Below are 22,409 nucleotides of genomic sequence, written 5' to 3'. Positions count from 1 at the left end.
TTACGAGTGAGAAAACTGAAACTTAGAGAGGTTCAAGAATTTACCAAAGGGTACACGATTATTAACAGGCTGAGTGGGAGTTAAAATTACATGTCCCCTACCTCATGCCATATGCAAAAATTAACTGAAAATGGATCAAAGACCTAAATGTAAAAGGTAAAACTAAAAAACTCTTAAAAGGAAACGTTGGAATAAATCACGAACTTGGATTATGCAGTAGGTTCTTAGATATGAAAAAAAGCACAAGAAACGAAAGAAAAAGTAGATAAATTGGGTTCATTAAAATTAAAAACTTTTTTGGCTTCCCTGGTGGCGCAGTGGTTGACAATCTGCCTGCCAATGCAGGGGACGAGGGTTCGAGCCCTGGACTGGGAAGATCCCACATGCCACGGGGCAACTGGGCCCGTGAGCCACAACTACTGAGCCTGCGTGTCTGGAGCCTGTGCTCCGCAACAAGAGAGGCCACGACAGTGAGAGGCCCGCACACCGCAATGAAGGGTGGCCCCCGCTTGCCGCAACTAGAGAAAGCCCTCGCACAGAAACGAAGACCCAACACAGCCAAAAATATTAATTAATTAATTAATTATTTTTTAAAAAGAACAGTTTAAAAAGAAATTAAAAACTTTTGTGCTTCAAAGGACATTATCAAGAAAGTGAAAAGACAACCCACAGAATAGGAGAACATATCTGAAAATCATATATCTGATAAAGGTTTAATAACCAGAACATATAAAGAACTCCTACAACTTGACAATAGAAAGACCAGTAACCCAATTTAAAAATGGGCAAAGGATCTGAATAGACATTTCTCGAAAGAAGATATACAAGTGGTCAGCAAGCATGTGAAAAATACTCAACATCATTAGTCACCAGGGAAATCAAAACCCTAATGAGAAGCTACTTCATACTCACTAGGACTGCTATAATTAAAAGAAAAAAAAACAAAAAAAACAAGCCCATAGATACAGAGAACCATTTGGTGGTTGCCAGAGGTAGGGGGTGGGCAAATTGCGTGAAGATACAGCTTCCAATTATAAAATAAATAGGTCATTGGGATGTTATGTGCACCGTGGTGACTATAGTACATAATACTGTATCGTACACGGTATTTGAAAGCTGCGAAGAGAATAAATCTTAAAAGTTTTCCTCACAAGAAAAAAATCTGTATGTATGGTGACGGATGTTAACTAGACTGATTGTGGAAATCATTTCTCAATACATACACATATTGAATCACTGTGATATACCTGAAACTAACATAACGTTTTATGTAAATTACACCTCAATAACAATTTTTAAAAAGAAGACAGATAATAACAAGTGTTGGTGGGAATGTGGAGAAATTGGAACCCTCATATGTTGCTTTTGGGAATGTAAAATGGTGTAGCCACTCTGGAAAACAGAGGGTCTGCATTTTCATTTTGTGCTGGGCTTCACAAATTACGATGCTGGTCCTGCACCCAGGAGAAAGGAAAAGCCAAGTGGGAAAAAAAATCGGGCACTGGAAGGGCTTACCTGACTGCCACAGAAGGGAAATTTTTGAAATGCAAATAATCAGCCCTAATTTTCTGTACTGTAAATCTTGACCATTACAGAACAGAAAACTAACTACCCCTGTAATGGACACCAGAACCAGAAATATACTCCTTAAAAACGTAAAGGAAGGAAGAAGACTCTCTGAAGCCATTCACTAATATCACTGTTCATGTTTAGCCAAAGGAAATAAAATCAAGAGAGAAATGCATGGCAACCGTACCGCAGAGTGCGTGGAGGTGAGACCACAAACACAGGAAGAGACCTCCCAGATGCAAAAAGTGAGGGAGCCGAAGAACCAGGTCGGGAAATTCTCACAAAGTCGGAGTAGGAGGTGAATTGTGACATCACATCATGACTTCATGTCAGAGGTCACAGGATGGAGGGAATAGAAGGGAGGATTTCAAAGCAGTGTTAATAATTTGGATGAATGTTTAAAGTGGACTAAGCATTCAGAGTCCAGTTTGGAGGTCAGGATTGGATAAAGAGAGTTTTCTACTTAATTTTCTTTTTAGACTCCATAAAAATAACATTTTTGTATCTTTGGTTTTATGTGACTGGCGTTATGTCGTTTGGTTTTAAATTGAGCTATCCCCACGTGCCCAGCCCTTCACTGTGCTAAGCATTTTACACGCATTGTCCCATTTAAACACCCAGGACCCCATGACCAAGGTAATTTTATCTCCCCATTTCACAAATCAGGAACTTGAGGCACTAAGGGGTGAAATGATTTTACCGGTGTCATTCAGTGGTGACATATAGTATCAGGACCAATTCTGCATCAGTCTGACCCTCTCTTAGAGCCTGTGAAAGAACTAGGGTTTGTTGAAACAGAAATACAGAATAAAATCATTCTGGCTTTAAGAATTAAAAGGCGAGGCCCTAGGAAAGTCAGGATTACAGTTTATGACATCATGATAGGTGAGAATGAAGATACAAAGAGAGAGAGAAAGAGACCCAACGCCATACCCCGTCCCCAGGGACACTAGATGATGATGGAGTCTAGGGCTAGGAGAGGATGGGGTGTGTGACCTAGGCCAGAGGTCAAGACCCAGGCCATTGGGTAGAGATGCAGGAGTAAGTCACAAAATATGTCTGGTCTTGTAGGGACCAGCAGGCTTCCATCAGGAACTGCACTGCTTCCCGTCCATCACTGGCATCCAAATGGTGTCCAGAGACTTTGCTGAGCTCATCCCACCTGCCCAGAGGGGACAGCCTCCTTTTCAATGGCCACCACTCACAAGCACCCCTGAAACAAGCCTTGACGTAGAGAGGGGCAGCAGTGTGGAAGGGAAAGCCCTGCCCCAACTCTGGGACAGGACTGGACAGTGGTGAGCCCCACCTCATTACAGAAGTATCACTGCTGGTCTCCTGTCGTTATGTATTTGTTCACTCTGCAGATCTCAAAAAATTTACCATTATCACCTGGGAATCTGAAAAATTGGTGTTTCTTTAAAACGGGGGCTTCATCCTCAAAAAAAAATTGAGAGCTACTACACTAAAAGCAATTATAAATAATTAACAACTAGAGCGCTACTCATGTCCCATGCCCCACTCTAAATGTTCTGTATTGACTAACCTAAACCTGACAGTAACCCTGTAACATATTACCATCATCGTCATCCCTATTTTAAGGCTAAAGAGACTGATCACAGAGAAGTTAAGTGGCTTGCCACTGTCACACAGATAGGAAATTACAAAGCCAGGCTTTGAGCCCAGGCAATTGGAGTCCTGAGCCCACATTACTAACCCTAATGCTATGCTTAGATCAAGTTTACACTTTGCTCATGCAAAGTGCTCAGGTCTGTAAGGAGAAATAGCCAGACTACCTGTGTGGCCAGCTTCCCTGGTCAGCGTAGCTCAAACAATACCTCAGGTCATCCCAGGGTTATATAAAAACAGACTCGTAGAGAGGCTTGCGGTGGCTAACAGTATAAAAATGTTTTCTGCGCTTCTGATGCAAAAGGTAAAATTTGATTTACAATAATAGGCAAAGAATGATCATGTTTATACTTGCAAACTGGGACTTCATTATTATTCCCCCGAATAACAGTGAAAAGGGTTTTGTAACCCCAAGGTAACATGGCGCTGTAAGAAAGAAAGAGGGGTGAGATTTAGCAGCGGCCATCATAAATCAGTGTATGGCTGTTTCTCTCGGAGCTCCAGGCTCAACTCCTGGCTGTCATAAACTTATAAAGGGGAGCCCCATGAGAATTTATGTAACGATGGCAGGACTCATTTTCCTTCCTGCAAGAATCTTTCTGAAGCAAGGTGAGAATTAGGCTGATTAGATTCTATGTGAAGAAAGAAAACCAAACCAATGGAAAGGGGAAAATGTGGGTCAGCTTTAGCTATTTACCACTTCCCTTGCCAAAGAAACCCTGACCTTGTAAATGGAGAAGAACATGCTGAATTCCACCAATGAGCGGCTGAGGGCTTCCCTGGTGGCGCAGTGGTTGAGAGTCCGCCTGCCGACGCAGGGGACACGGGTTCGTGCCCCGGTCCAGGAAGATCCCACATGCCGCGGAGCAGCTGGGCCCGTGAGCCATGGCCGCTGAGCCTGCGCGTCCGGAGCCTGTGCTCCGCAACGGGAGAGGCCACAACGGTGAGAGGCCCGCGTACTGCAAAAAAAAAAAAAAAAAAAAAAAAATGAGTGGCTGGATGACCGAATAAATTAATGAATGAGTGTGATCCAGGCTTTCTCTGGGGTGGTTCTTCCAGTGTGAGAACAGTTCCATCCTAGAGTCACCGAGAAATGCTGAATACATAACAAGGCCAATCAACAGAGTCAGCCTCTGAATATTCATGCACAGATGATGCTCCCAGTCAATATGTTTGATTTTTGTGTTTACTGATAGATTTTCAAATTCACTGTGTAAACCAAAGTTCTAAAAGTAAAAAGAAGAGGAAAAATGAAAACAGAAAAGAACTTGTGGTAAGATCATACATTACTTCTGGATAGGATTGCCAGATAAAAATACTAAAAATTTTTCATTGTTTATCTGAAATTCAAATTTAACAGGGCACAGTATATTTTTATTTGTTAAATCTGGCAAACTATTTCTGGGCTAATAACCCTATGTAGAAGAGAGGGCTGAAGAGAGTTATCTGGTGGACATGCCCATACCTGGGAGTCAGAAGGAAGGCAAACCAAAGGAGGATTCAGAGAAGCAGATAGAAGAGCCTGCAGAAATACGGAAGAAGAACCAGCTGTGCGCAGAGCTTCTGCGGAGCATTGACACAAGCACGGGGGGAGGTGGGGACCAGGAGGATGCTCAGTGAGAAAGGCCTGATGGCTGTAGAGTTTGGCCCTTACAAGGTTGTTGGTGCTTCTAAGAAGTTCTATGTCAGTGGTTCTCAGTGAGGTTGGGGTGGAGAAGGGGTGCGTGGCAGAATGACCTACAGTATATCAGAACCAAAATCTACATGCTGGAAGTAGCCCTCTCCCCCTCTAAGGATGGGGGAGAGAGACATAAGTGTTACCCTTATCAACTCAGAATTTATGTGGTCTGTTCGGGGGGGCCGTGTTGTGGTTACTAAAGCACAAAATAAATGATAAATCTTTTCTTGCATTTATCTTGAAAACCACGCAGGTGATCCACAGTTTACAACTATCTGTTGGAAAGTCCTTATCTTCAACCTACTTCCTTCACAGCCTCTGCCCGTTCTGTAGGGTACCTCCCTCCACAATATCCTCAAGCTTCAGCAATCCCCCACCCCCTCATCTATTTTTCCTTTTATTATGTAGATCAATTAGGCCTCTCTTGCCAGCAAAAAAGGTCCAATCAACTTTCTCAATCCGGTCCCAAATGATCTGAAAGATGAAGCATTTTCAGAGAGGGGGTAATAGAGCTGGCAATTATAAAATTCTCTTTGGCAGGCTGCGAAAGAGAAAAGTATGAATTTTCTTGCCCTGTTCCTGGTATTTTGAAAAGCTTTTCAAGTGATCGTGATACGTGGACGCTTCTGAGAGATACCACTCTTAATCAAGACACAAAGCCTTTTCATTTCTTGAAAAGTCTTATTTCTTGGCAAATTTCTCCCTGCAAAGTGCATTCTTCTCTCTGCTCTTTGCCCAGAAAGAGGTGCCCTTGTGTGGGAATGGACATCCGTGGTCTGTCCCAACAGAGATCACAGAGTGCGGGCCAGGACCAGGTGACCCAGAACAGCCACTTGAGTCTCCCAGCCAATGGCCCTGGCTACACTGCCTCCAATTTCAACAAGGTCTTGCTGAAAAAAAGAGGCAGACCTTAGGTGGTCCAGTCACCTCCCCAACCAGAATGATCCTGAGGATGAAGCTTCCCAGTTGCATCAACACTGCCTTGGTGGGTGGTGATGACTATGGCCAGCGACTGGGCAGATTCACAGGGGGCCCTGGGGGTGAGCAGCCAACCCCGCAGGACATTCATAGGTGGGGCATGATCTTAGCCTTCCTCCAGCTGGTCTTCAAGTCCCCCAAGGGTCAGAGTCCCACCCTGCTGGTCTGACCCCTCAAGGTTCCTCAGGACACCAGGGATCCTTTGACCCCCCCACCCTTCTCACTTCACTCCCCAACCCCTCCCAAACAACGGACCCAAGTGTGAACAACCCCAAGGCTGGTGGTGAACAAGGCTTCACGCACCAAGCCCAAGCCTGCCCTCTTTTCAAAAAGAGGGAGGCTGTCCTCAGCTATTTCGGACCTATTTCAGAGGACTTCTGCTCCTTCAAACCTATTTTCAAAACTCAGGATGATGAAGGCTCTCCAGATAAACTCCAGTTTCACCCCCTGATGTGTGGCGGCTAAAGATCAACTGACCCTGTAGCCAAAAAGGAGGAGGAAATATTACTAAAAGGGGACCTCGTTCCCAGAGGTAATAGCCTTTAAAAGGTCTGGTTTGCTGACTTTGGACTCTTAAAGGGTTGTCTTAGCTTCCTGCCCCCAACGTGAGTAAAACAGAGAACAAGAAAAAAACCACCTACGAAATCCAAATTCAAAATTTTTCTTGGCCTGTGAGTCCATTTTTTACATCCCCGAATCCCAGTCAAGGCAACACACACACACACACACACACACACACACACACACACAATCAATGCCCTTTCCAGAATATAAATGTTAACACATGTAAAATCATGAATTCCATAATTCCTCCTGTGGGCGTTGGGTCACATTAGGTTTCCCACTAAGTGAAATGATTGTCACCTGGGTATAGCTCCTTCCATTGTGTTGTACGTAGCACAGGAACACGGGTCTGGAGTTGTGGACATTTGAGAACTCCAGCCACCCACCTCCCTGCCTCTGTGGCTTTCCTGCCTTTGGCCACCAGATGGCACTCCAGAAACGTTCTCAGCACCAGAGTCTCCTGTACCAAAGCTCCCCTGCATTACTCCCAGCTGGCCTTCTTCTTCCCTCTTCTCTGTTCCCTTTCAATCGACGTCCCAGAGTACAGTTGAAGGGGCTTTGTGGAGGGCAAATGTGCGTGATCTTGGGCAAGCTACCCTTGCTCAGCTTCTTCACCCCTATGGCCTGGTTGTGAGGGTGGCATGGGACGATGCAGGTAAAACACTCGGGACAAAGCTTGGCAGGTAGCTGCTATTCTCATCAGTCTGCTCAGACCCCTTCCAAAGCTCTGCATGGCCTTCAGGACAAGGTCCAAATCCTGAGCACGGGGTCCCAGGCCTTCCGTCATCTGGCGGCCGCTGCTGACACCCCCAGCCCACCGTCCTCCTCCCCACTCGCACAGGCCCTCGTGTGGGACTGCGAGAAGCAAGGTCGCCCACCTCCAGCCTCTTCCATTCTGCTCCCTCCACCTGCTCGCACCTGCCCCCCCCCCACTCTTCCCCGTCCTTCAGGGTGTGTCGGAGGGTCCTCCAGGAGGAGCCTCCCCTGATCCCTAAGCCTGACTCTGGAGCGATCCACTGGACCCACTTCTTTCATTTTCCCCACCCTGGCTTGAGACTACAAGCCCCTTGGGGGTCACTTTGTCTTGCTCACTGCCTTGCACATAGTAGGATGGGTGAGGGCCAGACAGTGAGGCCGCCATGCAGGCTGACTGTCACCAGAGGGCCTGGGGCCCACGCTGGTTCCCCTTGCAGGGCAGGTAGCACTGGGCCCTCGCCCGAGATGAAGAAGCCCTGGGAAATGAGCCTTCCTGGCCAAGAAGGCGGAGGAAAAAACGTGAAGGGACAAATGCAAGACCATTTTTACCATTTGCATTCGAGGTATAAAGCCTGGCCAACAGTACAAGGCAAACGAGTCCCATGTAATGAGTGCTTTCTCTGTGCCAGGCACTGCAGCAAGCCTCCACTTGCATTATCTCATCAAATCCTTACCACAGACTCGGGAGATGGGTGACAGCCATGCTCTACAGAGAAGGAAACTGAGGCCCAAAGAGGTTATGTGACTTGTGCCACGTCTCCGAGCTATTGAGTGTTCTGTCTTCAGAGCCAGACTGTAGGAAACACCCCATTGGATTCAGGCCCCTTGCTATTGGGAAACCTCCAGGGGTAGAATATGAAAGGATAGGGTGTGGGAAAGAGAATACAGAGGGGAAGGGGGGTGCAAGGTGAGGCTTAGGCCAGGGAGGTCCTCAGTCGCCCCATCCTAATGGCCACAAGCCCCCTGGCCAATGGGCCTGATTGGAGTCACTTGTGTCCCAACAGGCACCTCCAGCCCCAAGGACTGAGCTGCCAACACCCATTGAGGGGAAGCTGGCCCTTAACTCCCATCACTTCAAAAGGTTTACAAACCTCTGGACTCAACCTCAAGGTAAAGTGCGAGACTGGACAATGGTGGGGGCAGTGGATGGAGGAGGAAATGAGAAGCAGCAAGTCACCTCAAGGCCACCCAAGCCAACTGCCCACTCGCCCCCCTCCTGGCCTCACCTCTGTGACGGGACTCTTGGACATGAACAGCAGTGGGAAGAGAAGAATTGGAGGAAGGGAGGGAAAGGGAGAGGAAGGTGTGGGAGAGGGAAAGGTATAAAAACCTCCAAGACCAAGGAGCAGGAGCTGGGGGATTCCCCCGAACAGGGGCTCAGGCTGGACCAGATGTGGAGAACAATGGGCCAGGAGGCTAGGGAGCCGGAAGGGAAGGGGGAGGGAGGCCACACCGTCGGGTCAGAAAGGTCATTGTACTTCAGGAGCCAAGGACACGGGCACTTTTGGCTCCTGAAGTATGTGGGCAGGGACTGACCCAGGGCCAGTGCAAGAGCCAGAGGCAGCCACAAGGTAGGCCAAGCTGGCAGATCACACCACCCACCGCTAAGAACAACGTCATTGCCTACGACTCCGGGCCAATGTTTCATTTCATCCCCACGATTTCCTGCTGAGAGGGCTACTGTTGTTATTCCCATCTGTGCTCTTAAGATGAGGCCCAGAGAGGTTGAGTGACTTGTCCTACATGACCCAGCTGGGAAGTTGTGGAGTCAGGATTTGAACCCAGGCATTTTGGCTCTTATAGCCACTCTCTTAATCAGCGCTGCTTCCCATGAGACAAAAACGGGTGATGAGGGCGAAGTCAAGACTGAGAGGTAGACAAGTGTGGGAAAAAGGGGAATGGGAGAAGAATGACGGGAGATGACGGAAACAAAGAGAGACAAGGAAGGGAAGAGAGGCCAGGGTGTGACTTGCCCGGGAGGGGCTCAGGCTCTCTGCTCACTTGGCCACAGCAGGGGCTCCCCTCCCCTCAGTGGCTGCCTTGCCACATGGACGGCACCTTCCCATCCGGCCTGTCCCCAGCCGCATCCTCCTCAGCGGCGGGCCACTCAGCTTCATGGAAACTCTCTTTCTCTAATTGGCATAGAAACTCATAGCCCTCCCTTTTCCTGTAGGTGGGGTTTCCATAGGAAAAAGCTGCTTCTCTGTTTCCCCAGCCTAGCAACTGTTTGGAAGTCAGATCCCCACATCCTGCTCTACTGGGTCAAGTCCCTCCTGGACCGGCTCTTGTCCATCATTTGCTAACGGGGACCAACAGTGCCCCTGAACAATTTTCCTTCATTGGTCCTTGGACCCCTCAAATCTCTTCTGATGAAGATGGCCTCGCCTGGGAATTCTGCTGGCTCCATCAACTAATTATGGGACGAGGCTGTGCCAGCAGGTCTGGGGGCAGGAGAACAGGGCTAATCAAGCCCCCCAGGGAACACTGGAGGACTTGCCCAGCCTTCGAAGAACTCTAGCGGTTTCTGGATCTAGCCCACTCTGGCGGTAAGCATGATGCGACTTCTGCCACTTCTGCTGGGACTTTGGGGGCCAGGTGGCTACTTGTTCCTTTCAGGGGATTGTCAGGAGGTCGCCACTCTCACTGTGAAATATCAAGTGTCAGAGGAAGTACCGTCCGGCACAGTGATAGGGAAGCTGTCTCAGGAACTGGGCCGGGAGGAGAGGTCTGGGCGAGCAGGGGCTGCCTTCCAGGTCTTGCAGCTGCCTCAGGCGCTCCCCATCCAGGTGGACTCCAAGGACGGCCTGCTCAGCACGGGGAGGCGGCTGGACCGGGAGCAGCTTTGCCGGCAGCAGGACCCCTGCCTGGTTTCCTTTGACGTGCTTGCCACAGGGGATTTGGCTCTCATCCACGTGGAGATCCAGGTGCTGGACATCAACGACCACCAGCCTCAGTTTCCCAAAGGTGAGCAGGAGCTGGAAATCTCTGAGAGCGCCTCCCTGCGCACCCGGATCCCCCTGGACAGAGCTCTGGACCCAGACACTGGCCCCAACACTCTGCACTCCTACACGCTGTCTCCCAGCGAGCATTTTGCCCTGGATGTCATTGTGGGGCCCGATGAGACCAAACACGCGGAACTCGTGGTGGTGAAGGAGCTGGACCGGGAAATCCACTCATTTTTTGATCTGGTGTTAACTGCCTATGACAGTGGGAACCCCCCCAAGTCAGGCACCAGCTTGGTCAAGGTCAATGTCCTGGACTCCAATGACAATAGCCCTGTGTTTGCTGAGAGTTCGCTGGCACTGGAAATCCAAGAAGACGCTGCCCCTGGTACTCTCCTCATAAACTTGACTGCCACAGACCCTGATCAAGGCCCCAACGGGGAGGTGGAATACTTCCTCAGTAAGCACGTGCCTCCAGAGGTGCTGGACACCTTCAGTATTGATGCCAAGACAGGCCAGGTGATTCTGCGTCAACCCCTAGACTATGAGAAGAATCCTGCCTATGAGGTGGATGTCCAGGCAAGGGACCTGGGTCCCAATCCCATCCCAGCCCACTGCAAAATTCTCATCAAGGTCCTGGATGTCAATGACAACACCCCAAACATCCACATCACGTGGGCCTCCCAACCATCCCTGGTGTCCGAAGCTCTTCCCAAGGACAGTTTCATTGCTCTCATCATGGCAAATGACCTAGACTCAGGAAACAACGGCCTGGTCCACTGTTGGCTGAGCCAAGAGCTGGGCCACTTCAGGCTGAAGAGGACCAATGGCAACACATACATGCTGCTAACTAATGCCACGCTGGACAGAGAGCAGTGGCCGCAATACACCCTCACTCTTTTGGCCCAAGACCAAGGACCCCAGCCCTTATCAGTCAAGAAACAGCTCAGCATTCAGATCAGTGATGCCAACGACAACGCACCTGTGTTTGAGAAAAGCAGGTACCAGGTCTCCACTCGGGAAAACAACCTACCCTCTCTTCACCTCATTACCATCAAGGCCCATGATGCAGATCTGGGCGTTAATGGGAAAATCTCATACCACATCCAGGACTCCCCAGTTTCTCACTTGGTAGCTATTGACTCAGACACAGGCGAGGTCACCGCTCAGAGGTCACTGGACTATGAACAGATGGCCGGCTTCGAGTTCCTGGTGATCGCAGAGGACAGGGGGCAGCCCCAGCTTGCATCCAGTGTCTCTGTGTGGGTCAGCCTGCTGGATGCCAATGATAATGTCCCAGAGGTGATTCACCCCGTGCTCAGCGATGGGAAAGCCAGTCTCTCGGTGCTTGTAAATGCCTCCACAGGTCACCTGCTGGTGCCCATTGAAACTCCCAATGGCGTGGGTCCAGCAGGCACTGACATGCCACCACAGGCCACCCCCAGCTCCCGGCCATTCCTTTTGGTGACCATTGTAGCAAGAGATGCAGACTCGGGGGCAAATGGAGAGCTCCTCTACAGCATTCAGAGTGGGAACGAAGCCGGTCTCTTTGTCCTCAGCCCCCACCTGGGGCAGCTGTTCATCAACATCACCAATGCCAGCAGCCTCACGGGGAGTGAGTGGGAGCTGGAGATCGTGGTGGAAGACCGGGGCAGCCCCTCCTTACAGACCCGGGCCCTGTTGAGGGTCTTCTTCGTCACCAGTGTGGACCACTTGAGGGACTCAGCCCGTGAGCCTGGGGCTCTGAGCACATCGGTGCTCACGGTGATTTGCCTGGTCGTACTGCTGGCCATCTCCGGGTTGATCTTGGCTCTGATTATGTCCATTTGCCGGACGGAGAAGAAGGACAACAGGGCCTACAACTGTCGGGAGGCCGAGTCCACCTACCGTCACCAGCCCAAGAGGCCCCAGAAACACATCCAGAAGGCGGACATCCACCTCGTGCCTGTGCTCAGGGGCCAGGTGGATGAGCCTGGAGAAGCTGGGCAGCCCCCCAAGCACGTGGGCAAGGAAGCGATGATGGAAGCAGGCTGGGACCCCTGCCTGCAGGCCCCCTTTCATCTCACACCGACCCTGTACAGGACTCTGCGTAACCAAGGTAACCAGGGAACGCTGGCCGAGAGCCGAGAGGTGCTGCAGGACACTGTCAACCTCCTTTTCAACCATCCCAGGCAGAGGAATGCCTCCCGGGAGAACCTGAACCTTCCCGAGCCCCAACCTGCGACGGGCCAGCCCCGCTCAAGGCCCCTGAAGGTTGCGGGCAGCCCCACAGGGAGGGTGCCTGGGGACCAGGGCAGTAAGGAGGCCCCGCTGAGCCCGCCGGCCTCCTCTGCAACCCTGAGGCGGCAGCGGAATCTCCATGGCAAAGTAGCCCCTGAGAAAGAGTCAGGCCCCCGTCAGATCCTGCGGAGCCTGGTCCGGCTGTCTGTGGCTGCCTTTGCGGAGCGGAACCCCGTAGAGGAGCTCACTGTGGATTCGCCTCCTGTTCAGGTAACTCGGTGTGGGCAGCTCCCTCTCTTGTCAGCCCCCCTCACCCGCCCACAACAGCATCAGACCCCATTACCCTCACATTCTTCACATTCATTCCTCAAGCTCACCACGCACTTTAGGATGCATTGGGTGCAGTGGTTCAGGGCACAGCTCTGGGGTCAACAGAATTTAGCTGTGTGATCCTGGACAAATGACTTACTGTCTCTGAGCCTTAGTTTCCTTCTCTATAAAATAGGGATGACAGTAAGAGCATCTGCCTTGCAGAATTGTCCTAAGGATCTGGTCAGTTAATTCCTATATGAGCACTCACTTAGAGTGCCTTGTGCAAGTAGACACAGAGCAAAGGTAGTGATTGAGAGTACAAGCTTTGGAGCAAGGCTGCCCAAGTTCAAATTGTGGCTCCACCTCTTCCAAGCTGTGAACCACAGGGAAGTCACTCAGCTTCTCTGTTGAAGTAGCCCAAGTTAACAGCACCCATCTCCCAAGTTTGCTTGAAGGTAATAAAGTGAATGTGCTTAAAGCCTCTAGAATAGCGTCTGGCGTGTAGTCAGCACTCAGAAAATGATTATGATGATTTCTGCAAAGCTCTTCTCCATTTCACCTGCCCTCATCTCATCTGGGCAACCTCCGGGTGAAGCAAGCCGGCATAGGCATCATTGCCCCCAGGCTCAGGGGCTGCATTTGACCTGCCTGAGACCCCAGAGCTTGCCAGCTAGGCCTATGGGATAGGACAGTGGAAACAACCTTGGAACTTGGGAGTTAGGCAGATCTAGGTTCCAGTTTCAGCACAGCCACTTTAGGAGCTGGGCAACATTAATATCTGAGCCTTATTTTCTTCATCTATAAAACGGGGAATGTGATGCCAAACTTAGCTGTGTCTACCTCCCAGGGGGTTGAGAATTAAACGGGATGATGAATGGCTGTGTCCAGTGACCTAGGATTTACTGGACACACCTGGGAAAGCTTTTTCCGGGACGGTGTCTGATCTCACACCCGTATCAACTCCTCTGAACCCTAGATCATTTTCCCTGTGCCAGGCTGCCCGCCCAAGGCACACTTCTGTCATGAGCCAGGCTATCAGCTCATGTTTCCTGCGGAGCAAGGACACAGCTTCCTTCCCCCACCCCTTCCCCAGGAAGCCACCTCGAGAGGGCCCAGCTGCTCTCTCAGGAGTCCTGCCCTGGGCTCTGTGCAGCCCCAGAAGTTGCCCAGAGCCATGCATTCATTCATTTGTTCATTCATTCATTCACCCATTCATTCATCAAATGCTTATTGAATGAGCTCTTTGTGCCAAACACTGTGCTGGTGGTTGGCAAACAGAGCAGATAGCAAGCCCTGTGGGTGACCCCACTGGGGTGAAAGAGAGGAGGGTACCAAGTTGGGATCAAGTTGAGGGTAAGAGGCAGCTTGCCTAATGCTTGTCTTTCTGGTAGCACAGTGCCACAGTGGAGTCAGATCCCAGTTCAAAGTCCAACCCTGCCTCTAATTGCTGTGTAGCCCCTGTGAGCCTCAGGTGCCACACCTGTAAAGTGGATATAATGGTATCTCTTTCCTTGGGTTACTGAAGAATGACATGAGATTATATACCACTGGACAGTTATTAAGTGCTTATCATAAGATCTATTCCTAAGTAATTTATAGACTTTCACTCATTTAATCCTCATAGCCACAACCAACACATGACCTGAGTCTCATTTTTATTCCCTTTTTTTTTTTTTTACTGCTGAGGAAACTGAGGGTCAGAATGCTTAAGTAATTCCTCAAGGCCACACAGATGGGAAGTGGAACAGGGGCAGATTTAGGACTTGAACCCAAGTCTGACTCCAGAGTCTGGACTCTAACTGTGAAATGACAGCCTGAATGACAGCATACAACTTAGGGTTTGGCACTCAGGGAGTTTCCCTGAAGTAGCAGCTGTCACTCGAAAACAGGGTGGCAGGTGCTTGTAGGAGGGTTTCTGGGCCTGAGCCAGGAGGTGGGAACTGCCCTGAGGCAGGCAATGGGACCCTGGCCCTCCCATATCACAGTGAAACCCCAGTCCTGGCCACATCCCCTTCCAACTCTCCTCTGAGGTTGGCATTTTCTGTCTTGAGCTGCCCAGAGGGCAGAGGGACCCTCTCAGGGAAGAGGGGGTCTGGGCCCAGTTGGGAGGCAGACGCAGCATTTCTAGGAGGAACAACCCAAACCCCTTGACTCTGCAGAGCATTTCAAATTTTCAAACCACCTAATTAATCCTGACAACCCTGTAAAGAAGTCTGGGTGGTATTTTTAGATCCACCTTAGAGATGAGGAAACTGAGGTCTGAGTATGTCTAAAAACCTGCCTGACATCACAGAACAAGCTAGAAACGCCCTTGACTTGGTCTGTTGCCTTCTCCCTCACAAGGGCCTGTGGGGCCTCACCCTGACGTCTCACCCACGCCTGCCCCATTCACCAGCCTTTCTGAAACGCCACCGTCTCCTCTGGCCTTTCAGCTTGAGCACCTTCTGACCGAAACTCCCTTCCTCCCTCACCCTGGCCCTCACCCTCTCTCCACTTGCCAAGCCCCTGTGGAACCTCCGGGTCTCAGCAGAGGCGCCTGGCATGTAGTATGAACTCAGAAAACATATGTTGAAATAAGTGAATTACTTCCCCCTGTATCCACAGCCCCACCCCGTAACTCCCTCCTTGCTGCAAGCTGGGTGAGGGGCCTTCCTCTGCTCCACTTGACCTCCATCGTTTCTCATCCCTGGTGCAACCCCCCATAGCAGCTGCTGTGTCCTCTCTCCCCTGACTGTCCTCCCTGGCAGACTGGGAACTCCCTGAGGGCAGAGACTGGGCCTTGTTCTCACTCTTACCCCCCCAGCAAGCACTCGGCGTGGCACAAACAAGCTCTCATTAAATACTTGTCGAGCGAATGAAAGGATGAATAAACGAATGATTCAAAGACACCCTTCTGCCTTCTGTACAACATAGTCTTACATCTGGCCCGCCAACAATGGCTCAGTTTTTGAACATCACTGAAGCGGGGGAAATAACACTTTACAATAATCCTTATCGAGGTTATAATACATTTACAGTCAGGACATGCCCTTTTCACCCCCGTCCCACCGCTTCCACCGGGAGCTGGTCTCCTGGGGGAATGAGAGTTGGGGGACAGGCCCAGAGGGTTCTCATTCTCTCTCTCAGACTCCCAGGTCCCGGGAATTTGTAGTTGACACATGGCCAAGCAGGGAACCTGTCTGCACACATCCCTGCCTCCGTCACCATCACCGTTCACCATCCCCCATCCGATCCACGAACATCTGAAGCTGGAGGAAAGACTATAAAAAGAAAGCGCCGGCATTGAGGGAAACATCCGGTGAGGAAGTGTGCTGGGTCGGAATTGTGTGGAGTCAACAGATTTTTCCTGTCTTGTAGCAAATCTCCCAGCTGCTGTCCTTGCTGCATCAGGGCCAATTCCAGCCCAAACCAAACCACCGGGGAAATAAGTACTTGGCCAAGCCCGGCGGCAGCAGGTAAGCTGCACGTAGCCCCCACTGGCTTCTCAAGCCCCCCACCAGCCTGCCCTCACCCTTGCAGCCTCTGTGCCTTGAGGAAGGGTGAGCACATCCCAGACGCTGCTCCCCTGGGAGACTGCAGCGAACAGCATCCATTCCCCCACCCAGGCATCCTGGTCCTGGAGCAACTGTATTAATAGTATTTACAGGACCCGAGTCACTAAGGAAGTGACTTCATCCCTGAGGCTCTGATTATCTATCTGTTCCCTGATTGCAGAGGTGCTGGGCTATGAACTTTAAATCTGTAACGTTTAGCTCTTTCTCTTGACCCTTAAACATAATATGAAGGCTCCTGGCTAAGGATGTGGGTGTGTGGGTGTGTTCCTTTGGGCCATCCTAGAATTAAAGAGACCTCAAGAGGACATCTAATTTAACTCCCTCTTGCTACAGATGGAGAAACTGAGGCTCTAAGTAGTTTGATCCAACCCAGCTATGTAAACTTGAGCAAAGCAAGCCTCAGGGATGCAGTTTCTCATCCATGAAACAGAGGTCACCACACTTCCTCGTAGTGATGGGGTAAGGATTTAATGATCACACGCATTCTAAGCCCATGGCCCAGTGCCTGGCACATGGGAGGTACACAAACAATGCTAAGTCCTTTCCCCTTAAAGTGACTTTGCTCAAGGTCAAATAGCCAGTGAGTGGCAAAGCTGGGACCAGCTCTCAGGACACTGACTTCCGGTTCAGTGCTCTTGCTGTGACAACTTACAGTCTTTTTTTTGTTGTTTTTTTTTTTGCAAAGATAGCTAGAAATAGTGTAGAGTAGCGGTGAGCACACACATTCCAGAGTCGTATCAGCCCGGATTTGAATTCTTACTTAATTTGTGGGGACCTTGGGCAAGCTACCTAATCTTCACAAATCTTGGTTTTCTCATTTGTAAAATGAGGACAACAAGAGAACCCCTTACAGACGTGAAAGGTTTGATGAGAAGGTAAATATACCTTGCAAAGCATATGTCTGACTCAGAGTAATTGCTCAATAAACATTAGTTGTTGCCATTACTTGCAAACTTGCTACCCCTGCATAGGAGCCGAAATGGCCACAGAAAAAAAGCAGCAAGGACCCCCAGGCCTTAAAGGGAGCTTTTCCAGATGCTGGGATGAGGCGCCAGGCCTGTCCCCACCATGCTAAGGTAGTCCCAGGAACTGGCCTCCCCCAGGTGATAGAGAGGGTCTTTGGGAGGGAGGGGTCAGGGAGACAGCAAGAGACACCATAGTAGATTCTGAGTAGCTTTCGGATGCCTCACCTCTGCTGCATCCTCTATTGACCTGCTCTTCTGGTCTGCGATTTAGCCTCAAATAGGGAGGAAGGAACATTCAGTCACTCAGTCCACAAAGTATTTATTAAGCACCTACTATGTGCCAAGTCCTATTCTGAGCACTGGTGAGAGAGCAGGGGATGAGACAGACATATATCCCTGCCCTCACTGGAGCTCATACTCAGATAGAGGGATGGAGGGGTGGAAGGATGACTGCATTAGATCACCCAAAGTTTACTAAACTCCTATTCCATGCCAGGTAATGAGAAGCAATGGAGGGACAATGGTGAGTAATATCAGGGCATTCATAGTCACTTCTGTTTGCTGACTGCTTACAACACTGTGCTAAGCTCTTTACATGCAACACCTCATTTTACCCCCATAACGCCCCATGAGGTGGGTGTTATTTATTACTCCCATTTTACAGATGAGGAAGCAGACTCAGAGTAGGCAGGAGGGCTGGGATCAAGTAACCCAGATTGGTCTGACTCTGAAGGCTGGGCTGTGGACCCACTTCCCTCTGTGGATGAATGAATGCTGGCATGAATAGAAGACTATTCATGAGCAGGAATGAATGAAACTATGTGTGAATTTCCTCACTCACGGACTGTGTTGGCTCCCTTTGCAGGAGTGCAATCCCAGACACAGATGGCCCAGGTGCCAGGGCTGGTGGCCAGGCAGAACCAGATCAGGAGGAAGGGCCCTTGGACCCTGAGGAGGACCTCTCTGTGAAGCAGCTGCTAGAAGAAGAGCTGTCGAACCTGCTGGACCCCTACACAGGTAGGGACTCCCCAGGGTCACCCCGACCCCGCTTCTGCCCCCATCGTACCCTCCTGTGCCCAGGCTTCAGAGTTCTGCTCCAATCCACTGCAGGAAAACAGCCATTCTATTTCTGGAGACTATCAGCAAAATTTTTTCACTTCCCCTGGAGCTTCAGATCTTCATTTGTTTAAAGATCAGATTCTACTTTGGTCATTCATTAAAAAAAATCATCATAAGAATAGTGAACAGTTACTGAGCTCTTGGTGTGTGCCAGGTACCAAGGAAGCATCTTATATACATTATCTCAGTTAAGCTTCCAAACAGTCTTTTCAGGTAGATATTATGAGCTCCAATTTAGAGATCAGCAAACTGAGGCTCAGAGAGGTAATACAGCCTGCCCTGAGTCACTTCAATGATTGAAGGGAAGCCATCCTGAGCCCACCTACCATCAGGGGACCTCTCTCTACCTCCTAAACCACTCATCTGCATTTCTTTGATGTCTTTAAATACCCTTTTACCCTGAGAATTCAAGAATCTGCCAGCTCCCTCCGCCCCCGCATCAGTCAGCCCCCTTCAGGTAACACACAGTAAGTCCAACCTACGCTGATTTTCTGTTTCTGTAGTTAATAATCTGCTCTTCATCTGGACATATTCTGTGCTCTGAAGGCATGACAGGGACTTCCCTTTCCTTGGTTAAAAAAATAGATAGCTAACTTTTATTGAGTGCTTTCTATGTGCTAGTCCCTGTTCTAATTGCCTCATGAGAAAATCTTCTGAGATAGGGACTATTCGTTATCCCCATTTCATAAAGGAAAAAAACTGAGGGGCCAGGGTGTTCAGTAATTTTCCCAAGGTTGTGCAGCCAATGGTTATTAACCCAGGCAGTGTGGCTCTAAATTAAAATTAAGTAAAATGAAATCTAATTAAAATCAAGTAAAATGAAAAATTCAGTTCCTCAGTCATATCAGCCACATTTCCGGAGCTCAGTAGCTACGTGTGGCTAATGGATATTGCTTGGGACAGCACAAATCTACAGAGCTTTACGGGACAGCATTGTCTAGAATGCGGAGCTGTGAGGTCCAATAGAGTAGCCACTGGCCACATGTGAAAATGGCTAGTACCAATGGAGATGTGATAGAAGTATAAAACACACTCCAGATTTTGAAGACTTAGTATGAAAAAAGAATGTAAAATATCTCATTAATAATTTTAAAAATACTGATTATGTGATAAAATGATCTTAAATATAAAAAAAACTTTTACAAATTAATTTCACCTTCTCTTTCTACTTTTTAAATGTGGCTACTAGAAAATTTCAGACGACCTCAGTGCCTTGCATTATATCTGTGTGCACCAGCTCTGCGCTGGAGCCTGTGGGCTCAGTTCCCATGTGGTCCTGCTTCCCCACAGCACAGAGGGCAAAGAACACAGGGAGATGGTAACAAGTGGTGTGACGAAGAGCGCAGCAGGGGTAGAAGTGCCTGCGCTGCTCACAGGGCTGGACTGTGATGAGGCTACTGGGGAATGTGCCTGACACTGGGGTCTTGGCTGCATCAGATAAAAGCCCCACCTGAGGATGTGATGATGACCATATTTTACCGTTGCATGAGCTCACTGAATGCTTACAGCCACCTGACAAGATAAGTGCTATTATTTCACCACTTTGTGAGCGAAAAAGGAGGCTCAGAGAGGTTAAGCAAGTTTTTCAAGGTCACAATGCTCATAAGCTGCAAAGTTAGGAAATCAAATCCAGGTCTGCCCAGTGCCCACCTGCCGCGGAGTGAATTCATCATCACATTTCAGCCATTCTCCTACACTCCACTGATTTTCTCATTCCAAGCTTCATTCCCTCCAAAGCTCTCTGACCCTTGTGCAAGGAAAAGCCTGATTCTGTAACACCAAAAGAGTTCTAAACTTATTACCCCAGAGTCTCAGGGCACTTAGGTTTACATTCCCCAAATGTCCAGGGTTAATATTTATGTCCATTCAATCATTCAATAAACGTTCACGAAGCCCCAGGCGTGGGCTGGACCAGTCGGGAAGGGGCGTGACCCTGCCTCACAGCCTGCACAGCCCCACACTGTGAAGGCAAGACCGAGGCTCATTTATCAATAGAAACAGCATTTACTGTATTTTGCAATAACTTTTCAAAATCACAAAAGTAATATTTGGTTAATATAGACAAATGTAGATAAACAAAAAGAGAATAAATCATTTCTGCCCAGGGGTAATTTCAGTTAACACTATGACGCGTCCCCTTCCAGTCTTTCATTCTATGCACAGAATTTAAAGCAGGGTACCTTAAGCAAATATTAAATACATGTTAAAGCAGATGTTGTGCTTTTTTTTTTTTAAAGACACACATTCTTAACCACAAGGCCTATAATTTCTTCCCTCTGGCTTGGCCTCTATCATTGGGCCTGGAACTAGTTTTCTGAGACAGGATTTTCTGTTGAAGAGATGGGAAAAGGAGAAGTGTGATGGTGGGATTTGGGGCCTGGGGGACACTTTTTCACCGCACCGGCCCTTCCCTGGGACAGCTCTTAGGCAGCCAGCCCCTTCACACGGTTTCCTGCAGCTTGAGAGGGGAAGGTTGAGGAGTTGAGAGCATGGGGCCAGGAGGCAACAGTACAGACCTTAGTAGGCCTGGGAAACCAGAGCCACCTAGCATCCAGGGGGAGGAAGGGCCAGCTCTTCAGAGAGTGGGTGCAGTGGTGCAGTGACAGGGGGCTTCCAAGTCATCAGACCTGGGGGTCAAATCTGGGCTTGGTTGCCTAGTAGCTGTGTGACAACTTCTTGGAACTTCAGTTTCCTCATCCATAAAATACTCTTGACTTCAAAGGTTTGTGTGGAGGTTAAATGAGATAATTATGTAAATTGCCTAGCACAGAAGTACTTAATAAGTGGTCACTATTATTATGAATAGGAACCGAAGGCAGCGCCAAGCCAGGAACTCCAGCAATGGCTAAAAACGGGGATTCCCCCACCCCCACCCCCGGCATCCTCAGCTAGTGGTGTCCTGAGGGAGTGAACATCCTGGCTGTACAGGGATGGATGAAGGACACCTAAACCTGAAACAGCCCCATGGACCGGTAGATGCTTTAGAAACGGGCCATTTCTAATTCTAGGCCTTCCTCCTCCCCCTGCCGCATCCTCACTCAGCTCACGCGCGGACATCAGTCGCTGCCTTCCTGCCCGGAGCGCTTCCCTGTCAGGGCCTCTTCCTTCCCGCCCACCTCCGGCCGCCCCATCGGTCCCCTCCATTTCCCTTTCCTTCTTTGTCCGGCGCCCCGCCCTGCCCACGACCCCACCCCCGCCCGCCATGGGCTCCGCCCTCACCGCGTCTCTTCCGCCCCTTGCAGGCCTGGCCCTGGACCGGCTGAGCGTCCCCGATCCGGCCTGGATGGCAAGACTCTCTTTGCCCCTCGCCACCAACTACCGTGACAACGTGTTCTCCCCGGACGCTGCGACCTCGGAGGAGCCCAGGACCTTCCAGACGTTCGGCAAGGCGCCGGGGCCCGAGCTGAGCCCGACGGGCACGCGGCTGGCTAGCACCTTCCTGTCGGAGATGAGCTCACTGTTGGAGATGCTGCTGGAGCAGCGCCCCGCCGTGCCGGTGGAGGCCGCCTCCGAGGTGCTGCGGCGGCTCTCAGTCTGCGGAAGGACCCTGAGTCTAGACCTAGCCACCAGCGGGGCCTCGGGCTCGGAAGGCCCTGGGGTCCGATCTGGAAAGAAGGGGGCCGAGGGCAGGACCAGCAGCGGCGGCAGCAGCAGGGACCTGTGGATCCAGGAACCAGGGGCCCCGGGAGATGTTAGGAAGCCCAGGCCTTGAGGACTCTGGGACAGGAGGTGGTTTCTCTAATCTTTGAACTCACTGACCAGAGGTGGCCTGAGAACTTAAGGTGACCAGTGCTGCCCCACAGAGGAGGCAGGAGCCCCAGGACAAACAGCGGGCTGACCAAAGCAACCCCTTGTTAGGGGCTGGCTCTGCCTGTGGATTTTTTGGAGGAGGAAGACAGTTGGCCGCTGAGATAAGTGTTTGCTGGCAAAACACATGTAAGAGCACAGAGGGTTCATTCTCCTGCAGAACGGATGCCAAGGAGTGTCACAAGCAGGAAAGGATGGCCTGGGTGCACACTGGAGGGTGTGGGGGGCTGGATCCTGGGGCACCAGGCAAAGCTCTCTGACCTACTAATAAAGGAAAAGCAGTGGCTCGTTATCCTGTTTGCACCTGTCGAGAGGGAGG

The 22,409-nt window shown here is 50.1% G+C and overlaps 2 protein-coding genes across 5 annotated transcripts in view; one reads left to right on the top strand and one right to left on the bottom strand.

The window, feature by feature from the left end:
• Positions 1-22,409, bottom strand: part of RNF14 (ring finger protein 14) — a 46,445-nt gene that overhangs the window by 19,524 nt on the left and 4,512 nt on the right. The window contains exon 3 of one of the 3 annotated variants that reach the window (XM_060296368.1): positions 3,920-4,154. The exons of 1 other annotated variant lie outside the window; for it this stretch is intronic. The gene's annotated coding sequence lies outside the window, so the exon portion shown is untranslated. Of the gene's footprint in view, positions 1-3,919; positions 4,155-21,502; positions 22,383-22,409 lie in introns of those variants that run through there. One more of the 3 variants, XM_060296369.2, reaches the window with a different exon arrangement.
• PCDH12 (protocadherin 12) lies at positions 9,411-22,382 on the top strand. 2 transcript variants are annotated; one of them, XM_030841110.2, is made up of 4 exons: positions 9,411-12,603; positions 16,003-16,100; positions 18,030-18,181; positions 21,526-22,382. In XM_030841110.2, exons 1-4 carry the CDS (start codon positions 9,724-9,726, stop codon positions 21,993-21,995), a joined length of 3,600 nt encoding a protein of 1,199 aa, XP_030696970.2. In that variant the 5' UTR covers positions 9,411-9,723; the 3' UTR covers positions 21,996-22,382. The 2 variants fall into 2 exon arrangements, with proteins under 2 accessions (XP_030696970.2, XP_060152348.1); XM_060296365.1 differs by lacking the exons at positions 16,003-16,100; positions 18,030-18,181; positions 21,526-22,382 and adding an exon at positions 15,772-15,958.

Source organism: Globicephala melas, chromosome 3, assembly GCF_963455315.2.
Source record: "Globicephala melas chromosome 3, mGloMel1.2, whole genome shotgun sequence".
Taxonomy (NCBI): domain Eukaryota; kingdom Metazoa; phylum Chordata; class Mammalia; order Artiodactyla; family Delphinidae; genus Globicephala; species Globicephala melas.
Note: the sequence above shows the minus strand (reverse complement) of the source record. Positions and strands in the feature narration are given on the sequence as shown.